Source organism: Poecilia mexicana, unplaced genomic scaffold (assembly GCF_051168715.1).
Source record: "Poecilia mexicana isolate PSO_F unplaced genomic scaffold, ASM5116871v1 scaffold_22, whole genome shotgun sequence".
Lineage (NCBI taxonomy): Eukaryota > Metazoa > Chordata > Actinopteri > Cyprinodontiformes > Poeciliidae > Poecilia > Poecilia mexicana.
Genome location: NW_028263391.1, coordinates 11,865,792 through 11,881,464, shown reverse-complemented (window position 1 = coordinate 11,881,464; position 15,673 = coordinate 11,865,792). Strand labels below are relative to the sequence as shown.

Sequence of the window (15,673 nt, the reverse complement as noted above, 5' to 3'; positions counted from 1 at the left end):
CCGATGCTATAAATTTGATCTTTGTTTTTGACCTTCAGTTTTTTTCATACATACACCTCAGCAAATAACAACCAATTATCAGTGATGATCTTAATAAGAAGCGGGATCTCTAAATCATATTCTGCTTACGGCCAGCCCTGGGCCACATGATAATGACATTCTTACCAGCTTCAGTCAACATCTTCACAACCTCTTTAACCATTGTCTGGGGTTAATACGCACATTTTGCAGCAAAACACATTTGTCTCTTGGACACAGAACCTATTTTCATCCTGTACAGTACTACTAATAATGGACTAAAAATATCTTCCTGAAATATTGTCTGACAGTATGACATTTTCATCATGAACTATTACAAGAGAGAAGTATGTCTGTCCGTCGTTGAATCAGACCACGCCTCTTTAGTTTTATGTCAGTTAGAATAACCAAATTAATCTTTAAAAACGTAGTATTTAACAGTATATAGATCAACAATGAGTAGATATGAAATTCTGACTGAACCAGAAATAATTTTGCAGTGTCGTGTGGTGTGGTGTATGGCACTTAACCTGTTACTGAATAAACTCTGAATAAGGTCTGATTTTTAAAAAAAAGTAGATTATAAATATGTTGCAGCCTATTTATAACTCATATTAATAAAAATGTATGAATATTATGAATGCCTTTGTTTAATTTGCAGTTTGTCAACTTCTTCCTGAGAATACGCTCTAATACTCTATCACCACAAGAGGGCGCTACAGACCACACCATTCACTTTTTCAAGCGCAGAGCTGTGAAAGGACATCAAATAAAATATTAACTTTTGACTTTTGTACCAATTTGCGGATTTTAACCATTAATTTATTTCGACCTTTGACTCACACTCAGCACAAATTAATCTCAGGGTATATGTATATATACATATATATATATATAGATAGATAGATAGATAGATAGATAGATAGATAGATAGATAGATAGATAGATAGATAGATAGATAGATAGATAGATAGATAGATAGATAGATAGATAGATAGATAGATAGATAGATAGATAATTATTAATTAATGATTTATATTCATGCATGTTAGCTGAAATAAAGTATTGAGTGCGTCTTCTGATATTCATGGTTATAAATATCCCAGTTGTCCAATAAATCTAGCAATGACTTAAAACTTCACTATCTTTAAAAATATTTTTTTTAGTTTTGGCAGGAATATTGAACTTGACAGGAAGTTTTTATTTTATAAAACCAAACGCCATAATTTGAGTTCCATTCCGCTGTGTCTAATAGGAAGGTGGCAGTGCAGCATTTACAATTGCCACATTAAAAGTAGTAAAATGACAAAAAAAAAAAATAATAAAATAAAAACAATAATTGAGGAGAGTGTTGTAAGGATTGGGCCAGCAATTTGTCCCATACCCCATAGCTACCTCTCGGTGGCGCCATTGTTTAAGAATTTCTACAGAAGTCAAACAAAGAGAAATGGATGAAGTTGCTCACTTTTTTTCGTCTCATATGGATATAATAGGCGAGGAAAAGTGAGCAACTTTTCCTCGATACCCAGTATCTGGGTATCAAAAGAATCAAAACCCAGTATCGATTCTTTCCATCTCTTCTTTTTAAGTACATATGTTATAAAATGTATGACTAGTATGTGCACCAATGGGCAGAAAATGACTGAAATAGCGTTGTGTGTGCCTCTTATTTATTTCTCTTCATGAGTAATTCACTTTAATTAAACAATAACTGTTACAACACAAAATTAGTTAGTTTTTTTTTTCCTCCAAAGCAAGTTTGGCCACATGTTATGTACAAAGTCATAATAAAAAGTCCTCCTTTTGTCAGCAATGCCTCCAGTTTAAAAATTGAAGGTCAGGTTCATGTCAAACTGTCTCTTTCCTATTATTTGCAAATTCAAAACATGTTGACAATAAATAATACCGTAAAATGCACACAAAAAGATTGACAGTCCACCACGAGTTCATAACGTCGCACATATTGCATGTTGGGGAGGAGAGGGACTGAGGAACATTGAGATTTTCTTCTTAGCAAAAATGTGACAGTTCATACAAGTTACAGAAAAAAGCTGATCATCTATACATTGACACTAGCAAGATAACAAAGTTGTTTCCTTTTGTACAAAGAAGGGAGAGTTGTCTTTACAAGCAAAGATCATTGTCTAGCTGTGGAGATTATACAAGCAAGATTTAAGGCAACTTCTCTGTTGTTTTTGAAACACAAGGGCATTGTATCCCGTTTATTTTATTTTATTTTTTTTGTCTGTCGAGCACTTGTTTTCCTTTTTTGTTTTTTTCCAGCTTGGAGTTAGTTGCATTGCATAATCCAGGCTTCTGAAGTAGGCCTGTATTTTGTAATCAAAAAGGAATGCTGGAGATTCATCATGACTTTTGCAGCTATTGAGAAAGATGGATTCATTTGTCTAAAATTAGACTCCCATATCTTCAATGCTTGCTTCAAATAAAGAGGATATACCCCTTATGCCACCAGCAGAGCATAGGGACGAATAGAAGCAGTTAGAACTTGGCATTTTGTCAAAGTCTGGGAGTATAAAAGGTGTCAACAAGAAGGGAAAACCAAACATAGTGATCCGAGTTTAGGACATCATCAAAACAAGACATTTAGATTTGTCAGAGAAAGAAAAATCCCAAAAAGTTAGACTTAACATTTAAATTATTTGTGGCACCAGAATCAAAGAACAGGAAACAAATCCAACACTCGTCTCCAAAAGAGCTTTTCTTTGAGGCAATTAAACAAAAGGGAACTTTACAACAACAAAAATAGAGCAGTGGATTTTATAAAAAATTAATTTTGCAATGACAATTGCATGAAGAAAATTGGCCTCTGTTTTCTTTCAGAAATGTTTGACACTTTGTGTTTTTACAGAGTTCACTTAAATTCATATGTCACTTGTTTGTAAGTAAAAACTCCAAATTGATGTTATATTCTATTTGCTGACAATGTGCATTTGTGCAGCTGATTATTAAGAATAATTTCTTCCTCTGACTTTGATTTTTAGAGTTTTATGTCAAGCTGAAAAATAGGAAACTTAAACACTGTATTTGTTCCCCCCCTGTTGCTTGCAGAAAGGTAGAGCAGAAGCTTTGCAAAGTCTGACACTGACCTGAGGCAGACAGTAGGTTAAACCTAAATGCCCACCTCACAGCTCACAGATACAGTTTCATGCAGTGTAATCTCAGCCGGTGTTTCTGTTTGCAACCGCCTCACAAACTTGTACATGGTTACATTTATGAAGCCTGTCAGACTTGAGTTTGCATACTTTTTATGTGTGAGCTAAGAGCAAATGTTGGGCCTCTTTCAGGTACAACTCAACAGTGAATAAAATGTATACTACAAGACAAAAAAAATTATCTGGGATTACCAAGTTAGTGCATTGGATACTCTTTTGTTATCTTTGTTGACTATAAGTACCATTTTAAAAGTAATGTGGTGTTTAACACCATTCTTAATTTATGGTGTGCCTAGACTTTCTTCGCATAAGTAGTTTTAATAGCCAACTATTAGTTACTAGGTTTAAGATCAGAAAGATGACTTTACAAAACTAGGTTTTATGTTTTGTCTCTGAACACCAGAGTGCAGTGCATCTCACCACTGGAAATGTAGACTGACTTCTGGCTTCATTTACTGAATGTAAGTCGAACTAGATGTGGGACAGTTCAAACACACAAAGGACAAAATTGCTTTACAATTCAAAATTTAAACAAAAAAAAAAAACATGTTGGCTAAACAACATTAGATAATTTAGTATGGAAGGTAGAGGAAACATTTTACAACAGACCTAAAACCGTGTTCAGTTATATAGAAACAATTCAATGAAAGACTGTTTGCGAGTTAGTAAAGTAAATGTTCACATGCTTATTCTTAATATCTGATGTATTTCTTTAGTTTTATATGTTTAGCAATTGTTGTGTTATTGATATGTATTTTATTGTAAGTCCTGCTGCTTTGAAGAGGAGGTCTCCCTGGAAACAGATCTTTACCCAGACCAATAAAGAATAAATTAACCTTGTGATTAGTGCTCAGTTAGCTATTATCTAAATATATCTAAAGTTTTTGAGTCTTAATTAAATTATGTAGCAAAATTATAGCTTCATTGCTAATATTTAAAGTAAAATTATTAATAATAAAAATGAACCAGTTAGCATCAGTGTCCAATTAACTCCCTAGCATTTGCTAGTACACATTAGCACGTAGCTTTAATATATGGTCATGTCTGGTTTAATAACTATTTTTATAATAATTACAGTTGATTTACTGACATTCAAATGTGAAGTTGATATTTTTAACAGAACTACTGATTTGGTAGGGATAAGTTAATGGTCAATTTTACATGAGATACAGAAAAAAGAAACATTGAAAAATAGGTTATTAGCATTGAAAGATTGAATTTTAGTCAATTGTTTAATGTCGAGTCAATTGGACTTTATATAATGAAGGCATATGTTTCATTTTTCAAATAGTTAATGATTTATGAACAATGTATTTTTGTTTATATTTGAAATAAGCTAGAATATTATGGAAGTTAGCATCATTGGCTGATTAGCCCTACCCATTCGGTTTCTGATTGCTACTGATGAAACATTAGCAACTAGCCAGAGATTAGCTGAATAAATAATGATTTATTAATAGTCAGTTTAATACCATCAAAATGTAATCTTGGTTTATTGCTACACTGATATGGTAAACATAAATTAATGATTATTTTCAAACGGGATAGGGGAAAAAAAGATAAGGGTGCAACTGAGCAATTAGCCTTTAGCTACTGATGTTTTTCTGAGTGAAATTATATAAAGTACTTAATGACTAGGAAGTGATTGTTAAAGGATAGTTGGTCATTACTTAATAGGAACAAATTATTAAACAGCTAAACATTTATTAAGCCTATTCGTTTTAAAGGAGACAGGAACAAATGCAGACATTTACCAATGTCCCATTTCTATTAGTAATTACTTCAAAGTTTGTTTCATGTTCATTTTCAATTGACAATTAAAACATAATTGGCTAATGATTAGTAATTTAATAAGATGTGAAGATGAATAAATTGCAACAGTAACTAGCAGTTTTTTCCTAATTTGTTTCTAAATAGTTTCTTTGTAACTCTGTTAACTTTACAAAGCTTAAAGACATGGTAAATAGGAGAAAATTTTTCATTCCCCCCCAACAGTTTTCCCTCACAGTTAAATATTGAGATTTATAAAAGGGCTATCCTTCCCCTGACACCAATAAAAGTGAACTTGAGCATCAATGTTAAAGATGTTAAACACAAATTTCCAAGACTGAGGTTGGCAGATTTTCTACATTGCCTTTCCGGATTTATTTAGGAGCACAGTAAGGCTTAACATGTCCTCAAAAAGAAGAGCCTGAGCAAATATTAGCCCATGCCCATTGCTTTTATTATATTAATGGAAGTCAATTTTGATAACTCTGGTTTTTTTTTTGTGCAATAATGCATGTAGAGAAAAAGTCTGAACAGCAGAAGATGGCTAGTGACATTAACGCTGTCCCCATTTCATCAATTTGATGTTTTTATCCATCCAAACAGCAAGTGTAGATATTCCAGAGTATTTATGACTCCTCTCATTAGAAATTAGCTGCATGAACTGTTCTGATGTTTGTTTCTAGTTTCCATTTATCTGTATTTCAAAACATGTAAGTTTAAAAAGGATCAAACAAAATACGAGAGCAAACATTTAGTACCTTGGTTGTAGTGTCATCTCATTTCAATGCTTTTCACAGGTTCCACGCTGACTTCTGAATATCACAGGATGCTCCATAGTAAAAAATATATATATATAAACAGAGCTTGTGTTGAAGGGGGGGAAGTGCAGATTGAATCTTTAAATAATGAGGCAACCAGCGGGGGTGTGGACGCCTGTTAATCCTCCTGTAGCAAGAATTTACTGTCTCTGGGTTAAAGGTCAAGATGTCCTGCTGGCCAAAACGTTCCTTATATATAAAATTCGGCCCTCAAAGAGCGACATACAGACAGGAGGAGCCCTGTCTCCTCTGCTATGGTACACCTCATTTAATTTTCTTGGATTCTCGTCAGTCTCGAAAGGCGATTAGTTGTGCTGGTAGATGGTGAGATGACAACAACCTACATGTGCGTGTGTGAACGTGAGGAGTGGTGTAGCTTGGAGTGATGGGATTTAGAGGTTGGGGGTAGATAGGTGAGTCGCTGATGGCACTGCGGTCATAAGAGCATCCATCTGTGAAAGAGAGAGGGAGGACAATGAGACAGAGTCGAGGTTGTTTTGATCAATTCATGACCAGCTTTTAAAGAGAAAATCTTATGGATACATTTTTTAATCTTCATTAAGTTTTGAGCTTTCACATCCAACTGTGGTCAAAAGTTCACATGCACTCCTCATAGGCTTGATATCACACTATCTTTATGGACTTTTTACCGGGTAGAATGAATATAAAACAATATGAAACCTAAATTATTCTTAAAAACAAGAATGAGATCAGTAATCCACATAGACAAACTTAAACTGATATAAGATAAGATAAAAGATAATATAAGTTCATTTATGAGTCTCCTAAAGCAGAAATTTGTCCAAGAAGTAGGGTCAAGGCTGTAGTACAACAATAAAAATAAAAACAATACTTCACAAAGACAATGGCCATAGATACTTAAAAGCAAAATCAATACAAAAAAATGAAAAATACATAAAAACACAAAAACTAGATTGGCAGTACATTCCCATAACCATCTCATTTCCATTCACATACAATACATTACCTTCATACTATTCTTGATCCCATAATATAATATACTTTTTTTGCTATTGTTGCTAAATCCTTAAGTTTTAATTTCTGTCTCAAAGAAAACACTTCTGACTTGAGAAAGGATAGCCAAAACATTTGTTTAAAAAAGCAATTTTACTAAATACACGGAAACTGCATGCACAACTATTAATTTGAAGAAATAAAATACAGAAATAATCTGCGTAGAACACAATTCAATGTAAATTTAACTTTAGATTGTGCTGTCATTGAACCAGCGCTAATGCACAATCCACACATTTTGTCTTTAAAACAAATGAAATAATCATGGTAAATACTAATCATGGTAAATAACTAATGCCTTAATAAATGTCTTAGCATTTCTCTATGAAATGAGAAAATATTTTAGAAAGAGCATTGAAGTATTTGGACTTTCCAATGTCAGTCTTCATAAAAAATAAACCTTCACATGTCTGATTATTACAGCATATTAATTCTGTTCATTTTAGCTGCTGGCTGCAGGGCTTGATTTCCCTCTTTTGTCGTCACTAATTGATTTCATTCAGAGCACTCGCCTCGTGCCACCCTAACCTGAATTTGCCTTTAAATTGCTCAAAATTGCAGTTTTATTTAATTAGTATTCAATAAGCCAAGGAATGTAGCATCAACGGTAGCGTAAATGTGCTGAATGGGTCTTTTGACAAGAAAAGGTTTTCATTTTGGTGATCGAGAATGCGATCTAACAAGTTTTAAATGCTCATTTTGTTTGGAAAATTAATGTGTGGGCTAAACATCCTGTTCACCAGGATGCTATTGAATCAGACACCTTTCAAAAATGTTCTCCACAAGAGTTCCCTAAGTGACATTCAAACAGATCTCCCTGTCGCAGCATTCAGGTAACGCTGAGGAAAATGGAGCACAATGTTTCAATCATTTCATTCTCTTTTTTTCACTTCTTTTTTTCCAAAGACTGAAGTCACACTGTCTACCCAAAAATCAAGCAGCACACTGTGTCACTCTGATTAATCTTTGTCACTGCACCTGAACAATCTAAGAGGACAGAAAAGAGTGCAGACTGTTTTATTATTAGTCTACAAAAGAAGAGAAAATGAATGAGTAAAGGATATTTTATACATTGAGGAAATCATTTACACATTTTAAAACCACTGAAACCCTAAAACTCAGTCATAATTTGATGTCCGACGTAAAGGGAAGGACAATCAAATAAAACGTGGGTACTATGCCTTTCATTTCTAGGGGAGTATGTATTACAACAAAATAAAAATTAAAAAATGATATAAAAAAAGAAACAAAACCAGACAACACATTCTATCTATCCATCTATCCACAAAAACAAATCCCCTCAACATCTTTGCTGTGCGAGATATTCTGCCCATGAACCTTATGAACAGAATCGGGGACAAAGGGCAACTTTGAGTCCGACACTCTCTGACACTGATCATGCAGGGACCCAACAGCCTGTATCAAAGGCCCAAAGTACTCCGAAAGTACTCCCAAAGTACCGCCGTAGGGTTCTTCGATGGGCATGTTTGAACACGTTCTCCAAGTCCAATTGCCTGGTTACCGTTTTGCTTACACCTGTGAGCACCGATATCCAAGTCTCAAAGATCTGTATGTTATTTTTTTAAAAGTTAAACATTAATATATGAAAAAAGGTTAAAAATAATATTTTTTTTACTGCACTTTACATAGATAGTACTTAAAATAAAATCTTTCCATTCCACTTGTCAAGTGATTTCATGTACCACTTCTGTGCGGTGTTACCAAATTATCTAGAAACGTGTGACTCGAGGGTTTTGCTTTGGCTGAAAAGAATAAAATCAAAGCCTACCAAAGAACAAACGTGATTTTATAACACTGGATATTAGAACTTTGAACACATTAGTCATACTTAACAATACTCTGTTCTGCTGATTAACACATGGTCTAACATCTCTCGGTTGTCAATTGTGGAAGTTGATTTGTATCACAGGGTGAATTTTATCCACGGATTTACAACAAAATAGCAAAACAAGTTTGTTTAGATTAAGTTGAATTTGTTAAGCCAATTTGTTAAATACGATAAAATTAGACAGGTTTGATCGGTGATACCGAGAAAATGACAGCACTAGATAATCTTATCACTTCACCCTCCTTCTACAGCAAAAATAAGAAATCCTGCAACCTTGGAATTAACTCGCAAATTGCAGGTAAAGGTAATGGCCCATGCCAAAATGTTGATGTGAGATTCCCTAGAAGTGTTATTTGGATAATACCAAAATTCACTTACCTCACTTGTTTTGATTGCGGATTCGCAGACACCTCCTCTTCAGCGGCGGCTCCAGCTCAGGGCTCCCACCTGCTGACAGCGGTGCACTGATGGAGCAGGACAGGATGGCTGTCTTGTCAGCGGCAGGCTTTGGCACAGGCTGGATGACGACACAACCTCCCGCTGAGAGAAGTGGCAGGGCGTAGGCATGTTCACCATCCTCCATGCTGGAGTCAGGGTCTTGCTTACTGTCCACTTTTGTGTCCACTTTCTCATCTTGTGCTGATATTCGTTTCCCAGCCTCACCCACCGAACAATTGTTTTCTTTCAGCGCCTCGCGCTCCAGATCACCATTATTTGGCGGGTTCTCCCCATCCCTCTCTCCTTTTCGGTCTGGATTGAGAAGGGAATGCCATCCAGTGCCGTTGACTATTACATTACAAGGGGCAGCAGAGTTAGCTTGGAGCTGAGGAAGGGCTAACGACTGGGTCCGTATTGATGTAGGCAAGAGCGCTGGTTTAAAATTAGGACTTATTTGACTCTCTGGAAGATCAGTTTTGCTGGAAAGTTGCACAGCAGAGTCCAATGACTTAAGGTGTTTGCCAGTGTCCAGTTCTGTAAAATTGCCCTGTGGCAAAAGAGCATTCTCTGCGTTACTACCTACACATTCCCTCCCAAACCCATCAGCTGGTGGAGATCTTGATTCCTCCACTTTGACCTGGACTCCAGCGAGCATGGTCTGAATGAGGTGCTGCTGGCCTGGCTTTTGGCCCACAGTCAGGTCAATTACACCATCAATCAGTCCAGAGCCACTGGAAAGACAAAGACTGCCTAGATTATCCTCTGATTTCACAGTCAAGTCCATGAACGCTGTCCTGCTTCTCTCACCAGGTACAGGAGAAACCTGTTCTCCACCAGCTGGCTCTGTCTTGTGGTCCCCTTTGTCACTTCCAGAAGAACTTGGAGAGTGAGCCCTAGAGGATGATGCTTCTGAAGAATCTGGAGCGCTGTGGACAGAACTACTGCTCTCTGGTTGGTCCCTAGAAGACTTGGAGTTAAAAGGGATTGGGATTGGAATAGGTATTGGAACTGGGAGAGGTACAATGACCGGGTAAGGGACCAACAGAGTTGGTGGGGGTACCAATGGGGCTAAGGACGGCATGCCAAAGTTCATCATTGGGGGCAAAGGGATGGGTCCGTTGGGCATCATGTTGACAGGAGGAAAAGGGGGTAAACCTGGTATAGGTAAACCAGGGTGAGGAGGGATCATACCTGGATTAGGATTGGATGAATGGTGGACATGTGGAGAAAGGAGGGGTCTGTGCATGGGGCTTGATGCTGGACCAAGGGTTCTTGGGGGAGGAGGTGGACCAATCCCAGGGATTATGGGGTTTGAAAGTGGGCTGTTAGGTCCCCCTGGATGGGCAGAGGGGCGAAGAAATGGCGGTCGGATCTGCTGCATCATTTGATGTTCCATGAACAGAGGCAGGGGCATAGGTCCTCTGGGTGTCATCACCATGGGTGGGCTGCCAGAGGGAACCCCCACTGGTGGATGCAAAGGAACAGGAGGAGGGGGAAGTGTTGGGCTTTCATGAGGTCTAGGTGTGGGGATTTTGGCTGAAGTGGATGAGGACGGGGAACACACAGCCGCTGTTTCTGACGGTGAGGTGGCAGAGGAAGTGGAGGAGACCAAGGCAGAGGTGCCAGAATGGCAACCTGGTGAAGGAGCCTTACGCCGAAGATCTGTCAGTGGCGTTCCCCAGGATTCAGGAGTCAGCAGCTGCACCCCTCCACTGCATTCTGGCTTTCCCTCCCCTCCAGCTCCATGACCGGGGTTACACAATGCTCCAGGCAGGGCAGCCTGGGTTTCCTTGTAGAAAATGTCCATTTTATACTGGTTCAGGCATTTGGCACTGCAGAACTGCAGCCTGCGCTCACCAGCACCAAAGTCCAGGTACTCCTTAGTGTGGCGAATATGTTTGCACCAGTCACACACCTGCAAAAAACACAGCAAATAAGGTATGTATCTTGTCATGTACATATAGTACAGCACAATATTATATCATCATCATCTTACTTAAGAAGTAAGTTCATTTATATTTGTAAATATGCATCCCCCATTTGCTTTTAACAACTCTACATTTACAGAAGTGAATGCAGACATAACAATGTTCTGCTGCTATGCAACTGAGGTGACTGTCTTTAACAATCTGCCCACGCAACAAGTTCTCATTTGCACTTTCTGTTGGCCTGAAAGAGACACTCACTCTCAGTCCTGTGGGAGACCAATGACTCTGATACAGCTGCAAGAAATTTTCCCTCAGTTTCCTTCAACAAAAGGATTTGAATATTGTGCTAACTTGGTAGTAAATGCAGTAAAATACTTATGACAGCTCCTAGCAGGTGTCTAATTGAACAAATCTACAGGAAGACTGGGAATAATATCCAAATCATGTAATTTTGGACATTCAGAGTATATTGCTAGTCATTCCATTAATTTCTGCTTTGATCTGAAGTAACAACATTGTATTCCACAAAAATACATTAAAGTGTTTGGTCTTAAAAGCTACAAACTGAAAGCAAGAATCACCTAGTTTTTGATTCATAGTGAAAAATAAAGAATGAACCCCCAATTTTATAGATTTTTTTAAAGACAAAATGAAATAAATGTTCTTTTATTTTTATTTTTCTTCTTTTTTGTGTCACAGGATCACAAAATGATTATCAGGTGAATTTTCTGAAGTTCTAGTGAGTTATAAAAGTGTTTTCAGAGCCCTTTCATTGGCGTGATATAATAAATGTTCCCTTAGAGATTTAATCTGTTTCAGCAACGATGACTGTTCCAGGAAGTCCAAAATTAACCCAGAATATATAAACAGGGATATTTCAAAGGGAAAAGACAAAACCCGTATCCTAAGTTTAAGCATTTTTGCAAGGTAGAAAAAAAGGTGCTGTAAAACCGATTTACATTTTTTAAATTTATGTACTGAAGTATTTTTGAAGTCTCAAATTGTTCTTCAAATGTTTTTACATCATTATACTGCTAGTGAAGAAAGTGCAATGTTTAATTTGTTTACTGTATTTGTAACCCATAACATTATGCAATCTGTGTGTAATTTATGAAAAATAATGTCATTAAGCTATTAATAATGATTGCTTCAGTTTGTTCTTTCAGTTTGTATTGGAATACATAGTATCTTAGAAACTTACATTTGAAACAGTGTGATATTTATCTTTCGATCTGTCATGTTGAAAAAAACATATTAATAAATACAAATATTTTTTGTCCATATTGCTCAGCTGTAGAGAACGTCAAGCATGGTGCAGGTAGGGCAACAGTCTTATGAGAGTTGATGGAACCATGAGTTCTTTTCCACACAACAAAATCCTGAGGGAGAATTTCCTGGTGACCTTTAGTTCAAGTGTACTTAGGTTATGCAGCAAGATGATGATCTAAAATAACTAAAATGTCTATATGGCTTTTAAAAAAACTACCATAAAAAATATAATGGTCTTGTAAAGATCTTGTTGAAATTCTGGACGTAAGAGCCATTTCCTTTAATAGTTTTATATTCACTGAGGTTATTCACGTCTATTAAACAGTTAATGATTTAAAAAATAAGTGTGAATTACACACTTTTTTCTTTCCATAAAAATAGACATACATAATACATTTCTGTTGCTTTTCCGTCTAATTGTTATTTTATACAGCGACATGGAATCCAAATGTGTGTCGGCTTGTCTTAAATGTGAAGTTTTATAACCACTGCAGTGGCGCTGATCCCCAAAAAAGGCTGCTGCAATCTTTCATCAACACCTTCACAGTGCAAAAATGTGAGCATTTTTCTTGACGGAAGAGAATGAATGTGACCCCCGGTGGAGCAGATAGCAGTGGGCGAGACCCGAACACGGCGACGCTCGTCAGGCCACACACAGCTCACTCTGTCAGCTCTGGGAGGAGTGGCAGGTCCTCACTGGAGATAATTAAGGCATTAATCAGTTGTCAGACCCTTCAGCGACATCCATCCATCATGCAGACCCTTTTGCCCCCCTGCTGAATGTTAATAAGTTGAAGGATGCAACTGGAAAGTGGATAAACTCCTGTTTTACATGGTGCAAAGCAACACTGGTCTATTAGAAAGAATCAGGTCTGACAGTGGCTTAAAAAGATTAAGTCAGAAAGGCTGTCCATGTGCATGTATTTGTAAAATAAACATTATCTGCTACAACTTTGCAAATATTTTGTGTTCTTAAGCAATCTTACAGGATAGAGTAAGGAGTTACACACATGGTGACATAACCATAGAACAGATCTGAGGCATAGTTTCATACATAACCACTAAAAGTCATTTTAATTTTAGATGCTTTAACTGTTCAATTAGTCCTACTAATCCAATGAGGCGTAACAGAGTAAAAGTCCAAGAAGTGTTCTCACAAGTCCAGTTTTATATTCCTAGACTTTGGATATCTTAAATTATAAATGTACTGAAATTTTCCTCGACTCGGAAAGACAGACGGGGAGCACTTAACGACTTTCTGCACTGTGAGTGAAAATTTCACCGAGCATTACGCTAATGGAGTTGTGCTTTCTCCTTCCCTCTCGTCTCGCTCCACACTCCTGCACACAGATGTTTGCAGTTCAGCCTAATTACGGCCATTTATTTCCACCATGGCCAACGAGCCAGCGTTGGTGGTGTACTTTAACCATTTGCATTACAGTTATCTGGCTTGGAAAAGAAGCAGCCGTTCTTCCTCCTCTCACCTTCTGAACCGACAACGAGAAGGGAGAAAATTAGGAAGAGCCAGATGGGACTTGTTAAAAGGTTGTGGGGCAGGAAGAAAATGTTTTTGATGCATAGTTATGCCAGAAAGTTTTAGTAACTGAAGAAGTATTTACAGATTTAAAACAACTGCAGGAGATAGAGAAGGGGTTTCAGAGTGGTAAGTGGTAAGGTTATGGTGAATCAAAGGAAACAAATCTGTCATAATTAGACAGATTTCACAAGTAAAAATAAAGTTGGTATTGCAGAACCATTGATGACTTAAATGGGATCTTATCTGGGTCAATATCAATGGTAACAAATTATTTTGTTTCGGATATCTCCAATTCCAAGGGGTGAAACACCCTGGTGGAGTGTGGCACTGCATCCTTAAAAAAAATTTCCTATGGCTGAACTTCTGTGCTGTGTCATGTCTTCCAGCATTTAACCACCATCTATTGGGTGTTACTGGCAGAAAATTACGTGACTCACTTTTGCTTTTCACCAGCTGGCCAGATGTTTGCACAGACTGCTTGTCCATAACACCCTTAAAGCTGAGAAACTAGCTAACCTTTAATTAAGTCGCTCATTATGGCGGCATGACTGTCTTGCCTGGTGGCTCAGGGTTGTAAAATGAACATTTTAACTTAAACCTGATGTCGTCTTGAACTTTTCAGAAACCACACAGAAGTCCCAAAGTATTTCTGAAAGAGTCTATTGGCAGCTAAGACGTGTGGAAACTGTGTTCAAACTGCAGCAGCCCAATTGCTGACAACTTCCTTTGGTCTCTCAGCAACCAGCACAGCTGAGCCTGGGGGTAATCTGGACCTTCTCAGCAGCAAAGCGCCATTAGCAGCAGGCAGAGTGATTATACCAATTTCTATGTGGAAGGAGGTGACCATGGCATAAACTGATTCAGCAGTTAGTGGGGGAGTGGTACAATAGTTTTGGTTGTTGCCAGGGAAACGACAGGACACTACGAGTTTGGCAGCCACACCAGCAGCACTGCAATCATTTTCCTAAACTGGTGTCTATTTGAGGCTTCAAATTCTTCATGACCAAGCCATGCAGGAGCGCTCAGGCCACACGTGGACACATTACAATAAATGCCTACACCAATAAGCTCACGTCAAAACATTGAACCCCAACAGCATCACTTTAGGCATTTTCTTCAAGTTGGTTATGAAATAAATACATCACTGAAAATCTGAAACTATTTGAAAATCTGAATACCTTTGATGCTGTGGTGTAATTAGTTTACATCATTGTTTTGCTGATTATAATGACCTGACCAATAAAAGAAAAAGGATATCTGGTTGATTTCCTGTTTCTGGGCTTCACATTAGCCACACCATGTGTGTGACTTCATTAAAATCTGAATGGAGAACGAAAAGTTTAAGGAGCAGATAAAAGTCAAAGAGGTCCAGGCCTGTTCTGCGTGTCTGTCAGGCTGCTCTTATTACAGCCAGCCATCATATCGGTCATTATAAATGTGACATGTAAAAACCTTCCTGTCTCAGCCAAGTGAAGCTCGGTTGGAGGATTTCCCAGCACACGCTACGGGCCGGGGTGATGAGTGAAACCACTCCAGCTGCAAGAAAGATGAGACTTGAGCGGTGGATCGTGTCTGAATGTTCCTGCAGAAACTCTGATCTCTAGCAAAGATATAAAATGTTTCTTTTGGCTTGCAGCTGCCTGTTTGCATTAAGAAGAAAATAATCAATGTTTCCTTAAATATTTGACCACAAATATTTAAAAAATGTGTGCTGATGTGGTTGAATATCCTTATCATGACACCAGCAATTCCAACGTTAGTCTTTTATAAGAAAGAACTGGTACACATGGTGCAGATTCTGTGGGGTTCAGACAGAGTTTGTTTTAATTAAGTCGCCA

The 15,673-nt window shown here is 37.5% G+C and overlaps 1 protein-coding gene across 1 annotated transcript in view; it reads right to left on the bottom strand.

The window, feature by feature from the left end:
- Positions 1 to 9,042: 9,042 nt before the first annotated feature.
- The window catches only part of sobpa (sine oculis binding protein homolog (Drosophila) a), a 34,196-nt gene continuing 27,565 nt past the window's right edge, over positions 9,043 to 15,673 (bottom strand). Inside the window, exon 8 of the mRNA XM_088002663.1 lies at positions 9,043 to 11,016. Within this exon, the coding sequence (XP_087858789.1) occupies positions 9,043 to 11,016 (1,974 nt within the window). The remainder of the gene's footprint in view (positions 11,017 to 15,673) is intronic.